The 17,452-nt window shown below is 40.5% G+C and overlaps 1 protein-coding gene across 2 annotated transcripts in view; it reads left to right on the top strand.

Annotated features, from left to right (window-relative positions):
• The first annotated feature begins 2,316 nt into the window (after positions 1-2,316).
• The window catches only part of Snx2 (sorting nexin 2), a 39,045-nt gene continuing 23,909 nt past the window's right edge, over positions 2,317-17,452 (top strand). For both annotated transcript variants that reach the window (XR_012910284.1, XM_075968661.1), the window contains exons 1-3: positions 2,317-2,531; positions 11,526-11,643; positions 16,364-16,527. Coding sequence is in view for 1 of the 2 variants with exons in the window: in XM_075968661.1 (XP_075824776.1) it covers positions 2,424-2,531; positions 11,526-11,643; positions 16,364-16,527 (390 nt within the window). In the remaining variant the exon portion in view is untranslated. The remainder of the gene's footprint in view (positions 2,532-11,525; positions 11,644-16,363; positions 16,528-17,452) is intronic.

Raw genomic sequence — 17,452 nt, 5'->3', positions numbered from 1 at the left:
TAAAGACCAGTCCGAGCTCCTAAAGACACAGAAGGAAGAGAGGGAGGGTAGGCTTGTTTCCTGGTTTCCTGCCTTGGATCTGAGTTCATTGTCTAACAATCCTGAAGAACAACAGTAACAGAAGAAGCAAGCGGAGTGTGGAGAAGAAATCTCCTGCCACCAGGCAGAGCCTGGAAATCAGTACCACTCTGGACCACAGGATTTTTTGTATCTTGAATGAGCCAGTTTGATGGAGCAAGGAGTGGGGATAAACCCTAGCAGTTATTTTGAATGTATATGGGGAGAGATTCTGGCTGGTCAAGAACCAGGTGGAAGAAAGCAAACTCAGAAAAAAACAGCCAAAGAAAAATGCCCTACAGAAAAAGTTTGTTGGTGGGAAGAACCAGGAAGTGGGAAGGAAAAGAAGGATGTCTGGGGGTTAGCTGACATCTTGCTGAGTCAAGGCCTTGGTGGATTTTAGCTCCAGAGCTCACTACTTGTGCAGATTTCGTTGTAAAACTTCTGTGTTCTTAGAAGCTGCCAGGATATATGTGTTTTTGCTTTCCTCGGACCTGTAACCCTGGCTAGCTGCCTAAGAAGTGGGGTTATTTTATTCCTGTTAGAAGACCCCATAAGAAAATCGTTTCGAGGTTGGCGCTGATGTAGAAAACTCAAGGGTTCGTTAATGTTGCTTATTTCACTTTACGCTTTTTCTGGTGTGTTGGCATTGAGGCAGAGAGAACATGTTTGGGAATGGGACTATTATCTTACCACCCTTTAAACACCTCATCAAATGTTCTGCTTTAGTTTAGGACAAGTGGATGCGAATGACTCCATCTTCGATTTTGTTTGACTTGTTCGTTGTTGTGCTGGAGATAATGTTACAAAATTGCTCTGATCGGGCTAGGTTGACCTAGGGAATGACACTGTTTGAAAGGGTCAGGATTGTGGAACTGTTGGAATAGGTGTGGCCATGCTGGAGGCAGTTTATTAATAGGTATGGACTTTGAGGTTTCAGGAGCCCAAGCCAGGTCTGGAGGCTTTGTCTTTCCCTACTCAGTTACTAAGAGCTTATGGGGACATTTTCATTTAAACTAGCACAGGGCATGAGCCAGAGAGAGTAAGCCCCATTGCTGGCGATCAAACTAAGAAGCTTAAGCATGCTACACTCTCAAACTCCAACCTTTCTGATCTTACTTCAAAACGTGTTATTTAGATACAGTGGTACACACCAGCACTCAAAGGTAGAGACAGGCAGATCCCTGCGGGTTCAAATCCAACCTGGTCTACATAGAGAGTCCAGGCCAGCCAGAGCTTCATAGTGAGACCCTGTGTGGAAAAGGAAAAAAATAGGAAAAAAGATATTATGAAGCTTTCTTGGCACATTGACACAAGGCATAAAGCCTGAGCTTCACATCGACATAGCCTACAATTATAAAAGAAAAAAAAAGCAAACCTTCCCTGAAAACTGGAATAAAACATTGTATAGTTAATGAAATTGCAGCAATGTGCCAATAACAAATCATTCGGGATCTCTCTCTCTCTCTCTCTCTCTCTCTCTCTCTCTCTCTCTCTCTCTCTCTCTCTCTCTCTGCATTGTTTGCGTTTCTATTTTGTGAGATAGGATCTACTGTAGTCCAGGCTGACCTTGACCTCCTTCAACTTCTGACCCTCCAGCTGCAGCCTCCCAAATACTACACTTAGAGACACACGTCCATCACACCCAGTTTTATACTGTGCGGTGCTGGCGATCACACCAGGGCTTTGTACATGCTAGGCAAGAAAGAACTCTACTAATGAAGCGACGAGCCCACCCCAGGATCCATATTCTAGGGTTGCACTAATAGGTAGCTACCAGCCTTACGGATCTATTTAGATATAAGTAAATTGAAATAAAAAAAAAAACACAGTTTCTCACACTAGCCCCATTTCAAGTGCCTTGAAGTCCCCTGCAAACTGTACAAGAAGACACAAACGTCTTTGTGTCAGACGTTTCTTATGGACCGCTCTGGCAATACTTGAGTGTGTTTCTTTATCCACTACTAATAATTCGTACCCCGAATCTGTGCATAATCCAAACTCAGAGGCTGAGGTCTAAACTCTTCTACTTCCTAGTCCTGTACTGACAAATGTAAGATTTCTGGACTTTAAGTCTGGTCAGCATGCAGGCAGTAACTAAGTAAGGATGCCAAGACCCAAACGTAGAAGCAGGCGGAGCGGTGAAGGGGCGGGGCCAGCTTGTAGCTCTGGGTCTTGGTTGCTCTGTCTCAGTCGGGGGCGGAGCCTCGCGGGGGTCAGCCCGGGGCGGGGCCTCGGGAGGCGGGGCCTCGAGGGGGCGGGCCGGGAGGCGGGCCAGCCAGCGGGTCGGCGCGCCAGCCCTGCCTTGCGTGCTCACGTGACAGGTCCGCGAGGCCCGGCTCTCGCAGGCGTCCAGGCCAGCGAAGATGGCGGCGGAGAGGGAACCTCCTCCTCTGGGGGACGTGAAGCCCACCGACTTTGAGGAGCTGGAGGACGGAGAGGACCTGTTCACCAGCACGGTCTCCACCCTGGAGGTGAGACGGCCCCGCCGAGGAGGCCGCGCCGCGCGCGTCTCGCCGCCTTTCCCCTGCCGCGACTTGTCCCCTCCCCACTCCCCGGTTTGGCCAGGCCAGGTCCGGTGACACCTGTGACGCCGGCCGCACCTCAGGTGCCTGTCAAGCGGGCTGGGTTGGCCCGGGCGGCCAGGGCTCCGGACTGCAACCCGCGGGCCTGGGGTGCGACTTCATCCTCCCGGGGCCGGGACCCGCGGACGGAACGCCGTGCTTGCGGGCTCTCGGGCCTTGCGGGTCATTCGCGCCTCTTCCTCCAGGCAGGAGGAAGGCTTGGACCCGCTTCCCGGGCGCCTTATCCCTTCTGGGGTTTCAGCAGCCCCGGGGAGAGGGGCTTGTTTCTTTGCCCAGGAGGGTGTGCCCTGCAAGGGGACCGTGAAGTCATGAACTGAACGCTACCTGGCTGAGGGTCCCCAGGGAGGTCAGGGTGCGCTTTTCACTGTCCGTCATGGACTACCAGTTTTCTTGGAGGTAGGAGCCTCTTTGGTTTTCTTTTTTAAATAGGCAAATGCATTTGAGTTAGTAGACTTACGTTGAGGCGAGATCTCTTGCAGCCCAGGCTGGACTCGAACTTACCATGTAGCTGAGGATGGCTCTGAACCTCTGATCATCCTGCTTCTCCTCTTTCCTAGTGCTCAGATTAGCTGACGTGAGCCACCACTTGGTTTTAGACTTTTTAGGGGCTATCATGCTGGGAAAACACAAAGTCTAAGGAGGGTATAGTCCAGGAAACTTTTTTTTAATTACTAGGGGAGAAATAGAAACAGATCTCGACTCTTTTTCCTCTTTTTTCGCTTGGTCAGCGATCTCTGTAGCTGAGTGTTCCTGTTTTTGTCAAAGGAAACACCATGAGTTGAACTGTGTTGGCCCGCCAACTTTCTCTAGTCACATTTGAATTGCTTTACATTGGATGAGCGCACATACACCGGAAACCCTAATTTTAAGCATGTAAGCACTTTTCTCAGAAGATTGTTTACCTCAGATAGTTTTTTAATTACATGTATTTATTGTGGATGTGTGTGTGTGTGCCGGTGCTTGCTTAGAAACTCAAAGGACAACTTTTGGGAGTTGGCTTGCTGTTTACACCATTGTCAGCAGCTTTACCAGCCGAGCATCTCACTTCTCACCCGCCCTCTACTTTCTTACAGAGTTCTCTGCTATAAGTTTGGTGCGCCTGTTCCGTTCTGCACCAAATCAACTGGAACTAACTGTAAAACACCCTTATCTGAATTTCATTGACCTGAAACTGAAAAAATTAGGGGACTGCTCTCCACTGAGTACATTCTACTCATTTTGTCTGTAGTGGTGAGGCCGAACCCCACCTTCCCACAGAGTGTAAATTCCTTGGGTGGTACCTTGGTTGTCCATGTGTTCTAAACAAAATCTTGAGTATTTGTATCTTATTGGAGCTAGTGCGCAGGTGTACATGTCAAAACCACTATCTTCTAAAATTATTTTGCAGAATATATTTTTCTGGACACAGAGAGTTAGTCTCCTGGTATACTTTGGTCTGTTTTATTTTTGCCTAATGTGTGTTGAAAATGTCTGCAGGGCCCTAAAACCTGCATTGTCTTTTCTAGATGCATACACAGAGAAAGAAGAACTATAGTCTGTATCTCCAAATATGATGTTTGGCTGTTTTTTAAAAGAAAGTCTGCAAAGTTTTATTATGAATGTTCTTATTTTGGTTACCACATTGTGAAAGTTATAAATAAAGTTAATTGGTTGTTTACCCAAACCCTTATAAGAAAATGGGTGACTGTAAGATTTTTTAGATATGTTTTAAAAATGTTCATTTTTCCCCCCTCTTCCAAATGTTCAGGAACTGTCTGTGAGGGAGGGATCCCATGCCACTGCTCCACTTCTCTTTTACATAGTGCGTCTTACACTCGGGGTGCAAAAGAATCCACAGCATTTGTGCACAGATGCCTACACCTGACTGGAATGCTATATGTTTAACAAACGCTTTTCTTTTGAAATCGGATCTCTCTTTGTAGCCTAGACTGGCATGGAACTCCCCTTGGCCGAGCCTGAGTGCTAGAATTACACACATGTACTGCTACTCCTGGCTGTAGAGTCGTATTTTTCCTTTACTTTGGTTGAACCTGCTGAATGACATTCCCAGCCCAGATCAGGGTCTTCCATATTCAGTTGTTTCAGGGGACTTATACATAACACGATTCTGTAGGACACTGGAGAGGCCTGTCGTTTGTTTGTTTTGAGACAGGCTCTCACTGTATAGCTCTGTAGGCTGATCTGGAACTCAATCTGTAGACCAGGCTGACTTCAGACTGATAGAGAGCCTCTTGCCTCTGCCTCCTGAGTGCTGGGATTAAAGGTGTGCACCACCATGCCTGGCCCATCAGCCCATTTATTGACTGGGGTGTCTTTTCAGTGGTCTATATCTTTGTTGAAAATCTGGTGGCTGGGACCTGGTGAGATGGTTTATTGTGTAAAGATACTTGCCATCAAGCCTGATGACCACAGTTCAGTTCCCAAGGAGGAATCAACTTCCTACAAATTGTCTTTTGACCTCCACAGTGGCATGCATATGCCCCTCATCTCCTCAATAAATGTAAATTTAAAAAAATTAATCATGTGGCTGTAGCTGCATGGATTTATAGTTGGATCCTCTTATTTTATTCCGTCTACATGCTTGTTTTGTGTTAGTACCATGTTTTGTAGTATAACTTGAAATCAGATATGATTGCAACATTGATCTTTGCTTTCCATATGAATCTCATTGTTTTTTGTATTTCTGTGAAGAATGTTAACGGAGTTTCGTTAGGGATTGCATTGAGTCTGTAGATTGCATTTTGAAAGATAGATCTTCATAAATAGTAATTCTGTTGATCTGTGAGTGAGGGAAGTCTTCACATTTGTTTCTTCACATGTTTTAATTTTTTTGTAGAGGTCTTTTCCTTCTTTGGTTAGGTTTGTACCAAGATACCTTCATATTTACTTACTTATTTTTTAGAGAATTTTGATGGAATTGTTTTCCTGATTTTTTTTGCTTAGCATGCTTATTATTAGTAAATAGGAAAATGACTGATTTTTGTCTGTCAATTTATCCTGGCTTATTACTGGAAGTGTTTGTCAGATCCAGAAAGTGGAGTCTTTTAGGGTCTGTTATATAAAAGCGAATTGTTTACAAATAAAGATAATTTGACTTCTTTCCTATTTGTATTCCTTTTATTTCTTGACTTACTGCTCTAGATAAGACTTCAAGCACTGTATTGAATAGGAATGTAACTGAATATTCTTGTTGTTCCTGATTTTAGTTGAAATGCTTTGAGTTTGTCTCCATTTATCATGATGTTGGCTATAGGCTTATTGTATGTAGTTTTTATTTTGTTGGGGGTATGTTCCTTTCATTTTTAGTCTCTTTGAGGATTTTATCATGGAGTATTTTGTCAAAAGCCTTTTCTGCATCTGTTGAGATAATGATGTGGTTTCTTTCCATGAATCTATTCTTGTGATATGTAACATTTATTCATTTGTATGTTGAACCATCCATGCATCTCTTAAATGAAGTTAACTTGCTCATGATGAATTACTTCTTTTGAGGAAAAAAATGGTGTGTGTGCATTCCTGAGTATATGTATGTACACAGTGTGCATGCAGAAGCCCAAGGAGGCCAGAAGAGGGTGTTGGGTCTCCTGGAACTGGAGTTACGACAGTTGTGAGCCATCATGTGGGTGCTGGGAATTGAACTTGGGTCTTCTGAAAGAGCAGTAAGTACTCTAACCACTGAGTCAGCTCTCAAGCCTGAATTATTCCCTGCCCTCTTTTAAGCTTATTTATTTTTTATGTATGAGGGTTTTGTTTTTGTGGTGGTGGTGGCTGCGTTCCTGTATGTATACTATGTGCATGGCTCATGCATTCAGAGGTTAGAAGAAGGCATCTGGAGTAACTGGAGTTACAGGTGGGTCCTAGTGGAACTGGGGTTCCTCTGCAAGAACAAATGTTATAACCTCTGTTTGAACCATCTCTCCAGTCGCTGAATTACTTTTTTGATGTGATCTTGAATTTGGTTTGCAAGTTTATTGACAATTTTTGTGTCTGTGTTCATCAGGGAGATTTGTGTGTAGTTTTCTTTTTTTTTGTTGTTGTCTGTTTATGCCACCAACACACCACTGGAGTCATGAGAAGAGTATGGGAGTCTTCTTTCCTTTTCTCTTTGTGAATGATCCTTGTTGATTCTTCTTAAAATTAAGAATTTAATTTTAGTTGGTAGAATGTTGTAGTGAATGCATCTGGGGCTGGGTTTCTTTTAGCTGGAAGATTTATATTGCTGTCTAAATCTTGCTTGTTATAGATCTGGTTGCATCATTTATCGCTTCTTAGTTTTACTTCAGTAGGTCATATGCATCTAGAATTTTTTTCTTCTTGATTTTCAGATTTAGTGGAATATAAGTATCTTAATTTAAAAGGAATTTATTTTTATTATTTTTATGTATATCTGTGTTAATGAGTGAATGCTGCATGTATATGGGTTCCTGTGGAGATCAGGAGAGAACATGAGATCTCTTGGATCTAGAGTAAGTCACTTGACATCGATTCTGGAATGGAACCTGGGTCCTCTGGAAGGGCAACTAGTATTCTTATCTGCTGAGCTGTCGCTTTAACCCTTGAAATATACATTCTTGCCAGGTGACGATGGCACACGCCTTTAATCCCAGCAGGTGGATCTCTGAGATCAAGGCCAGCCTGGTCTGTAGAGTGAGTGCTAGGACAGGCGCACGCCTTTAATCCCAGCATCGGGAGGCAGAGGCAGGCGGATCTCTGTGAGTTCGAGGCCAGCCTGGTCTACAAGAGCTAGTTCCGTGATGGGCACCAAAGCTACAGAGAAACCCTGTCCCGAAAAACCAAAATAAATAAATAAATAAATAAATAAAACAAAAAAGAAAGAAGTAGTGGAAAGAAATATATATTTTAAATGCATATCCTTCTAATTTTATGGCTAATTCTTCTCCACTGTATTGGGGTTTGGGATATGTGCATATGTGGCAGTCAGGGCACATTTGGGGAATTGATTCTTTGAATTATGTAGGTTGTGGGAAACTTGGCTTGTTGGGCTTGGCTGAGAGCCCCCTTAGCTGTTGAGTCATCTCACCAGCCCAGATTTTCTGACTTACTTTCTTTTTTATTACTTTTTTTTCTATAGGGTTTCTCTATGTAGCCCTGGCTGTCCTGGAAATCGATCTGTCGACCAGGCTGACCTCAAACTTGAGATCTGCCTGCCTTCTGAGTGCTAGGATTTAAGGCATGCACCACCGATTTTGACTTTTCATTGGTTTCTCTTGTAATGTCTACCTTTTCATCTCTAATCTTATTAATTTTGTTTATTTCACTTGTTTTTTTAGTTTAGCTAAATGTTTGTTCCTCTTAATTAACATTTCAAAGAATCAACTCTTCGTTGATTTTTCAAAAATTTCTGTCTTTTATTTCCTGATTTTTTTTCAATCTGCTGACTTTGGGTTTTCCTCTTTCTTGTTTTTCCAGAGTACTGACATTATGTGAGAGCCCTCTGATTTTTTTAAAAATAGGCACTGGTAGTTAGGATCTTTCTTCTTAGGGCTGTGTTCATTCTATCCCATAGGTTTTTGACAGGTTCTCTGCATTTTCATTCAATTCTCATATGTTAAAAATTTCCTTCTTGATTTCTTCAGGGACCCATTTATCCTTCAGTTGGGTGTTATTTAATTCCCACGAGTTTATGTATTTTCTATAGTTTATCTTGCTAATAATTTCTGCTTCATTACATTGTGGCCACATTGGAAACAACAAAAACTGTTATAGTTTTCCTGATTCTAATAGTATCTATCTTAGAGAAAGTTCCATGGGCTACTGAGAAGAATATGTATTTTAAAAAATATATTTATTTATTTGGTTTTTCGAGACAGAGTTTCTCTATGTAGCTGGCTGTTTTAAAACTCACTCTGTAGACCAGACTAGGCTGGCCTGAACTCACAGAGATCTGCCTGCCCCTTCCTCAGCTTCCTAGTTCTGGAACTAAAAGCACGCCCCCCGCCCCCCCCCCCCCCCGCCCCAGGCTTTATTTTTATTTTTTAAATTTAGTGAGTGTGTGTGGGGTGTATGCAGTTGCACGAGTAGAGAAGGGTAAGTGAACAACTTTGTGGAATTGGTTCCCCCCTTCTGTATTTTGTTTGTTTGTTATTTGTTTTAGTGGGATGACCTTTCTTATTGGTGAGAGTAGGGTATTAAAGTCACCATTGTGTTGAGGTTAATTTGGTCTTATATCTATCTAGTAGTATTTGTTGTAATTGGTGGCATCCAAGTTCTGTGCACACGTTTAAATCGTAGTCTTGGATTGCTCCCTCATCAGTATGAAGTGATTTTTCTCTGTCTTTGGGTTGAAATCTGTCTTGTCAGATGTTAGCAGAATGACACACATATTTACTTTCTGTTTTTCTTTCCGTGGAATATGTTTTTCCCATCCTTTTACTGTAATCTTTCATTTGTCTTTGATGTAAAAGCACATTTTTTGGAGGTAGCAAATAGATGGATCCTGTTTTGTTGATTTTTTTTAAAGTTCTTTATTTTTATGTATATGGGTATTTTACCTGAATGTTTTTCTTTGCACCATATCCAAGCTTGGAGTCCACAGAGGCTAGTAGAAGTCTTTGGATCTCCTGGAAGTAGAGTTAAGGTGGTTGTGAACTACTTGATGTGGGTGCTAGGAACTGAACCCAGTTCTCTGCAAGACCAGGAAGTGCTCTTAACTGTCGCGTCATCTCTCTAAAGCCTTGATCTTTAAGTTAAAAAAAAAATTGTGCCTGTGTTTGCCACAGACTTTGAGAACTGAATGGGTCACTTGGACACTGGTCACAGTCATTTTCACTGGCTTCTTTTACAAAGATTGTTACCTGGCTTAATAAATTATTTTATAGCAATTGTATTTTGAAGGAATAGACATTATTGTGTGATGTTCTGTTGGGGATTCTAATCCTCTATCACTTAGAAGTTCTGTCTTTTATTTTTGTTTACAGTTTGTGTGTGTGTATCTTATTGGAGTTGGTTGTTTCTATCATGTGGGTTCTAAGGATCAAATTCAGGTCCTCAGCATCCTGCCCACTGAACCATCTTGCTAGTCTTCTTCGTTTTGAGAAGGTTCTCACTTACATAGCCCAGGCTGACCATAGACTTTGAGCAGTTCTTCCTGCCGTAGCCTCTCAAGTGCTGGTGTTGCAAGCATGAGCCATCATGCTTCACTTTTCTGAACAGCATTGTTAAGGTACAACTTATACGCCATATTGTTCAGCCATTAGTGTGTGCATTTCAGTGGTTTCTAGTCTAGTGAGACATATGTATCTATTACCATAGTCAATTTTAGAATATTTTCATTATTTCAGAAAGATAGCTTGTACCCTTCAGATGTTGTCCCGCCATTTTCCCAGCCTCTAACCTTAATATAGCAACTAATCTATCTCTATAGATTTCCCTGTTCTGGAGTTTGATGAGTAGAACCATATACGTGTGTGTGTTTAAACTTTTTTTTTCTGCTCAGCATGGGGGTGGTGGTGATGCTATCATAGTGCATTGTCTACAGGAATAACCGTGTAAATAAATAAGTAGGGTTTTGCCTTATAGACCAAAGTGGCCTTAAGCTTGTGATCCTGTGGCTTTAGTCTCATCTCAGTGCTTCAGTCTCAGAAGTTTGTCACTATGCCTGGCTTCCACTTTCATGTTGATACCTTCACTGTCATGCTCAGTATCTGCGGAATGCAGAGTCACAAAGACTAGGCTTTGATTTATTTCTCCCCCCCCCCTTTTTTTTTTGAGACAAGGTTTCTCTGCATAACAGCTCCTGCTGTCCTGGAACTTGCTCTGTAGACCAGGCTGGCCTCAAACTCACTGTTGCCTCTGTCTCCTAAGTGCTGGGTTTAAAGGTGTGTATCATGCCCTGGAGGCTTTGGTTTTCTTTTAATTCTTGTATGTGTGTGTGTGAGTGTGTGTGTGTGTGTCTTACTGTGTAGTCTTGGCTACCCTGAAACTAGTAATCCTCCTACCTCGACTTTCTCAGTGTCCAGATGGTGTGAGTACCCTACCATACATGACTTATTTTCTTTTTCTTTAGTTTTAAATTTAAAAAAAAAAAAACATTGCTTTTGTAATTGTATGCATATGTGGGTGCCTACAGAGGCCAGAAGTAGGTGTTAGATTCCCTGAAGAGTGAGTTTTTAGTCTGTTGTAAGCTGCCCTATGTAGATGATGCTGGGAACTGAATATGAGTCCTCTGCTAGAACAGCAAAAACTCTTAACCACTGAGCCATCTTTCCAGCTTCCTTGTTTCTGTTCCAGGATGTGATCTCATGCAGCTCAGGTTGACCCAGACTTTCTTTGTAGGCCGAGGTAGTTTGAACTACTAATCTCCCTCCTATTGCCTCCATAAAATACTGAGAATTCCAGATGTACCACCATGCCCAGAAGATGAATGATATCAAAAGATGATTAGAGGAATTGGGTGTGGTTCTGTAGTAGAGTTTTTGCCAGGCATGTGTACAGGGCTCTAGGTTCAATCTCAGTCACCACAAAAACAAAAATGTCATCCTACGGAAAGTTTACTAACCAAATAAGAAGTGACTGTTGAGCAAAGGACACACATTAAAGTGTATTTTGAACCTTAGAGAAGAAAATATAAGTAGCTCTTCTTTTCCTCTCTAATCAAGAGATTGCTGGGCTTTTGTTTATTTGTCTTTTTTCCCCCCCAGACAGGGTTTCTTTGCGTCTTTGTATAACAGTTCTGGCTGTGTTAGAACTAGCTTTGTAGACCTGGCTGGCCTCTAACTCACAGAGATCCACCTGCCTCTGCCTCCTGAGTGCTAGGATTAGGCGTCCACCACCACCGCCCGGCCTGTATTTCTTTAGTTTATGAGATACAGTCAAAAGCAAAGAAGCATTTCACTCCATTGTCTTCTATTGTTCTTTTAACAGTCAAGTCCATCATCTCCCGAACCAGCCAGTCTTCCTGCAGAAGATATTAGTGCAAACTCCAATGGCTCCAAACCTGTAGAAGTCATGCTAGACGATGACAGAGAAGATCTTTTCGCAGGTAGTTGTCATATCTTGATATTTTTTAATGTCGCTATAATAGTAATATCAATAATAGCCAATTATGATATTATATGCTATTAGAATACTCTCTAAGGCAACTGAAATTCTTTGTCTTAATGGGAACTCTTGTAACACCCTAAAAAGTGAATCTGAGCATGGCTGATGTCTATAATCTTAGCATTTGGGACACTGAGGCCTGAGGATTGTTGAGTTCAAGGTCAGCCTGGCTTATAGGTACACCTGTACAACCAACCAATAACAAAACAAAATTTAGCAGGATAGAGACTGTCTAGTAGGATCACTTTGTAAGAAACACACAGACCATTACGAGAAGCAAAACTGCCCTTTATTTGTAAGCATTTGAAAATAGGGTACATGGTATTGACCATACCCTTGTAAGGTAGCAGTGACTGTTGTTTTGGTTACTGTTGTTATTTACAAATGTCACAAAGCAAAATCAAAGTATGAGTTTAAGAATCACTCTATGGGGGCTAGAGCGATGCCTCAGCAGCTCTTCCAGAGGGACCCAAGTTTGATTCCTAGCACCCACATATTGGCTCATAGCCATCTGTTAACTCCAGTTCTAGGGGATTTGATGCCTTCTGGCTTCTTTTGGCACCAGGCATACATGTGGTACCTAGAAATACCTGCAGGCAAAACACCCATCACATAAAAAAGCATCACTGTGTGTTACAGTTTGTTGTTAGGTAAGTTGATGGTTGAGTTTGTTTTGGACATAAAAGGATAGAATTTGGTGTAGTTCATTCTAATGTAAAAAATGCTTGACTCTTAAACAGTTATACCTTAAAGTTAAGATTTAAGTTAATATTTAACATTGAAAAACAAAAATTTTAATTTTAATATTGACACAAAATTAAAATAGTAAATATGTTTGTATTTAGCAACATAATTTAAATAATTGGCTTTTATTGAATTATTAATATTCTCAACTTTTGTAGTGGCCCATATTCAGATCATTCTGTGCTCCTTAGTATAATTACGCTTGAAGGTACAATTCTTTATTACAAAAGTTCATGTAATTTCCATTTTGATAGCCTGACAAAGAGTGTTGAGAGTGTGAGGCCAGCCTCGGCTATATAATGAATAACAAGATCAGGGATATCAAGACTCTGTCCAAGATAGGAAGAAAGAACAACAGTATATTATCAGTATTTGTTTAAAGACTAAAGAATTTGGCATTAGTGAGAAGGAATCAGTGGGTAAAGTTCTTCCTGTACAACACTATTTTTGAGTTTGATCCAGTGAACCCTCAGGAAATGGAGGGAACTAACTCCTGAAAATTGTCCTCTGGCTTCTACAGAGTACTCTGTGACAGGTATTGCTGCACAGCCATACATACACCATACATACCTACTCCCGCAACAAAAATTTAAATGAAATTATTTTTAATCTTTACAATTTAACTCAGCTGTGTTTTATAATGACATCTTTAGGTGATCTAAGACATTTTGTAAAAATTATAGTCTGTTGGTTCATATTTATAATGTATTTAAGCAGATCTATGTCTTTTCCTATAGAAGAGTATGATGCTAGGAACTTGTAAACGCAGTATATTATCAATCAGGATGATGAAACTTGATGTCTAGTAGTAGTAACACACTTTCAGTGCATAGAATACAGATCTGGCCAAAGCAAAGTAGCCATTGTGACTTTATAAGCCAAAAAGAAACCAGATTATGTTGGTGTGTATCTGTTGTGTTTTAAATAACTTACATAGTTTATGGGTACGGCACCATACTGGAAAAAAGTTAACTATGACATGTTGTTACTTCTTTATAAGATGTTCACCAAATGGGTTCAACTATCTAACCCTTCTCCATTTGGTACATCGTAAAGAATGCCTGAATTTGGATAAAGTCAATGTGTGTTCACCTTTAAGTTATAGCTATATATTCCTTAACCTTTAGATCTGTTTGGAACTAAGCCTTCTGTATCTTTAGTTGTTTACTTAAGTTAAAAGAAGTCATGTCAGCCATTTAAAGTCTGGATATAGTCATATGCACCTCCCATTTCAGCACTTAGGGGGTGGCAACTGTAGGATCAGATGCGCCTCAGTAACATGAATTGGAGGATTCATGAGACCATGTATTTTTTGTTGTTTTTCACTGTGTAGCCTTCCTGGCCTAGAACTAGCTCTGTAGAACAGGCTTGCCATGAACCTATATAGCTCTGCCTGTCTCTGCCTCCCAAGTCATGCACCACCCCTGCCAGCCCAGACCATGTCTTAAAAACCAAACAGCAAAAAAAATTTAAGGCAGACCATCTATTGATTTCTTCTCTTTCCATATTAGTTGCTTAGATCATGCCTTACTTAAAGTTCTTTGTTGTTGAAGCAGCTACTAGTACAAGCACCTAAAACTTTGCATCAATGTAGTAAAATGTCATTGAGAAATTCTGAATGGCTTTAAGAAGTGCTTTTCAACCTTCCTAATGCCGTGACCCTTTAGTACAGTTTCTTATGCTGTGGTGACCCCTAACCAACCATAAAATTATTCTGTTGCTACTTCATAACTGTAATTTTGCTGCTGTTATGAATCATAATGTAAAATGGGAGGTTGCAGCCCACAAGTTGAGAAATGCTGTGTTTAAACGATGTCAGTGGGTTCTGTTGTTGGTTTGTTATTGCTTGTGTGTTGTTGCTGGAGCAGTTTTTCCTCGGGGTTCACGGGGCTTGGCGGGCTCTGCTGCTGCTTAGGTTCATGTTGATGCTTTGACCCTTAATAAACTTCTCACGCCTTGGTTTCTTTGAAAATTTACTTTTATATGTGTGAGTGTTTTTTTTTTCCATTTGTATATGTGCAGCAACCGCATGCAGTGCTTGTAGAAGCACTAGATTTCCTGGAACTGGAGTTGTGGATGGTTATGTATTGTAGATGAGCTGCCATGTGGGTTCTGGAAACCAGAACAGTCAGTGATCTTAACTGCTGAGGCATCCCTCCAGCCTATACCTAGTTTTGATGTACTACTTTTGACTTCCATACATTGTTGGCTGTTTTTTGTTTTTGAGACAAGGTCTCAGTATGTAGCTCAAGCCTCAAACTCATAGGGATCTACCTGTTTCTGCCCCTCAAGTGCTGGGATTAAAGGCAAACACCATGTCAAGCTTATTGTTAACTATTTTCTCTTTCAAATTATTCTTACTGTATTTACTTATTTATTAATTCATTTGTGTGTGTATGTGTGTGTGTTTGTGTGTATTCGTGTACATACCACAGCATGTGCATGGAGGTCAGAGGATACTTGTAGAAGTTAGCTGTCTTCCTACCATGTGGGTCCCAGGAATCAAACTTGTGTCAGGCTTGGTGGAGAGCACCTTTACCCAGTGAGCCATTCTCTGGTCCTGTTTTCATTTCTTAAAACAAGTAATAAATACTAGCAGTCTACAAAGGCTGAAGTGGTATCTAAACTTTTACTGTATGCTGTCAGAGGCATATGTAGTCTGTTGTATCTGCAGTTTATATTTTCCCCTTTGGAAGGTTTTTAGTTATTAGTCATCTTTCTTTTAATACAAAAACATGAAGAGATCCATACCTTGTCAACATTAAATAGCCAATCCAAATAATTGATAGCATGTCCAGTTGTGTAATTTCAAGTCGACTGCTTCCAATGGGTCACTGACCACAATTACTGCTCTACCCAAACTACAAGAATCCAGAAACCGTAGACTGAAAACCATTGGTCTGAGCCCTTATTTGCCTATAATTTCATCTTCTTGATATCAATTCTATAACCCAAAGGACTGTTTTGTCTTAGACTCACTGATTAAAATCCACTGTCCTGGCCTTTTTTTTTCTTACACTTATGTTGTTATTTCATTTACATGGATTTTTTCCAACTTCTTCCTATAACTATTTAAACTATCTCAAATCAGAGTCAGAGACTATTTCTGATTTTCTTCACTCTGAAGTATTGACTCCTGTGTCTACTCAAATTATAGTGTTTATCCTACCATTCATATAGTAATTGTATGTCTTATAACATTCTTTGCTATTCTTTTAAGTCTTTTATTATTATTTAACATTCCACATGTCTTGTTTTCTCAACTAGATTATAAACTCCCTGAGGGCAGGTATGATTTATTTTTTCCATTTCTTTGTGTTTCTTCATTGCATTTAGCACAGTATTACATAGTCTGTAGACTTCAGTTTATTGTTGTGGTTTGACTTTAAATATATTTAATTTTAGATATTTCAAGTGAATGAGCATTTAAAATTAAAACCTAAACATCTCTTTGTGTCATATTTGTATATCCAACTAATACTCAGTAATCTTTGGCAATTAATTGCTTTAGATTACTAACTTGGTACGTTTTTCCATAACAGAATTTTAAGCCCAAAGGTAGTCTTCTTCCATAAAATTTGTTTTCATATGTATGCAATAATCATTAGCCTGAATAAAAAAATAGAAAGGTAAGTTACCACATGTAAGATGTATTACAATCCAAACACAAATGAATGTGGAAATGAAAGATGAAACTGTGTTTCTCCTAGTAAAGATAATTAAGCTGACTTAATACAGTTCTTCACAAAATCAACATAGTCCCTGATTATTGTAAAGTTTTCATAAACAACTAAATAATGTAGTGATAACTTAAAAATCATGGTACTTTTGAGACTTATTTGTAGGTGTGTTTTTCATATTTCTTGAATTGCTATATGCTATAATTTCTTTGATTAACTTGTTTAATTTATGTCTAGAAGCCACAGAAGAAGTTTCTTTGGACAGTCCAGAAAGAGAGCCTATCCTGTCCTCCGAGCCTTCTCCTGCAGTTACCCCTGTCACGCCTACTGCACTCATTGCTCCTAGAATCGAATCCAAGAGCATTTCTGCTCCAGTGATCTTTGATAGATCCAGGGAAGAGGTATGGAGAGATGTTTATAATTCTAGGTTAATATGGAAAGAATACATGTATATTTCTTACTCAGTACTTCTCTCCTGTTAATTTATTCTTAATCAAAGCCTTTCAGACATTTTAAATGGAAAAACTATACTAAGAAGAAAGGTGTGGTGGTGCATGTCTATAATCCCAATACTTGGGAGGCAGAGGCAGGAAGCTCCCTGTTAGAAGCTAGCCTGACTTTACAATTCAGTTCTAACCCAGCTAGGGTTGGATAGTGAGCCCTGGTGTTAAAACACATATACAAAACACACACACACACACACACACACACACACACACACACACACACACAGAGAGAGAGAGAGAGAGAGAGAGAGAGAGAGAGAGAGAGAGAGAGAGAGAGAGAGAGAGAGAGCAGAGAGAGCTCACTGAGATCCTCCTCTTACCTCTACCTTCCGAGTGTTGGATTTGATTTTTGAAAAGGTTGGTAGCTCATGCTGGCCTGGGACTCATAGTATCCCTACTGGCTTTCACAGCAATGCTCCTGTCTTAGCTTCCCCAAACCCTATCACTTAACCTTCTAAAATCAAAGAGTTTGAGGCTAGAATGTAGCTCAGTAGTAGAGTGCCTCATATGCTCAGGACCCTAGATTTTATTTTATCTCCACAACTACAAAAAAAAAAAAAGACTGATGAGTAAATTGGTGTATTGAACATTGTGGTCTTATGCTAATAGTGTATGCCTCTCAGGGTTTCTGTGTTAAACAGGTAAAAATACTTAAAGTGGGTTATGAGTAATTTTTTTTGACAGAGCATGTAGTGAATACTGTTAATACTTAAGATTGCTAGCTAGCATCTCTTTATTTTTACAGCACTGAGGATTGGACCCAGGGGCTCTTGCATGATAGGCAACTGTTTTTACCTCTGAACTGTATGCTCGGCCCAAG

This window comes from Microtus pennsylvanicus, chromosome 4 (genome assembly GCF_037038515.1).
Source record: "Microtus pennsylvanicus isolate mMicPen1 chromosome 4, mMicPen1.hap1, whole genome shotgun sequence".
NCBI lineage: Eukaryota > Metazoa > Chordata > Mammalia > Rodentia > Cricetidae > Microtus > Microtus pennsylvanicus.
Note: the sequence above shows the minus strand (reverse complement) of the source record. Positions and strands in the feature narration are given on the sequence as shown.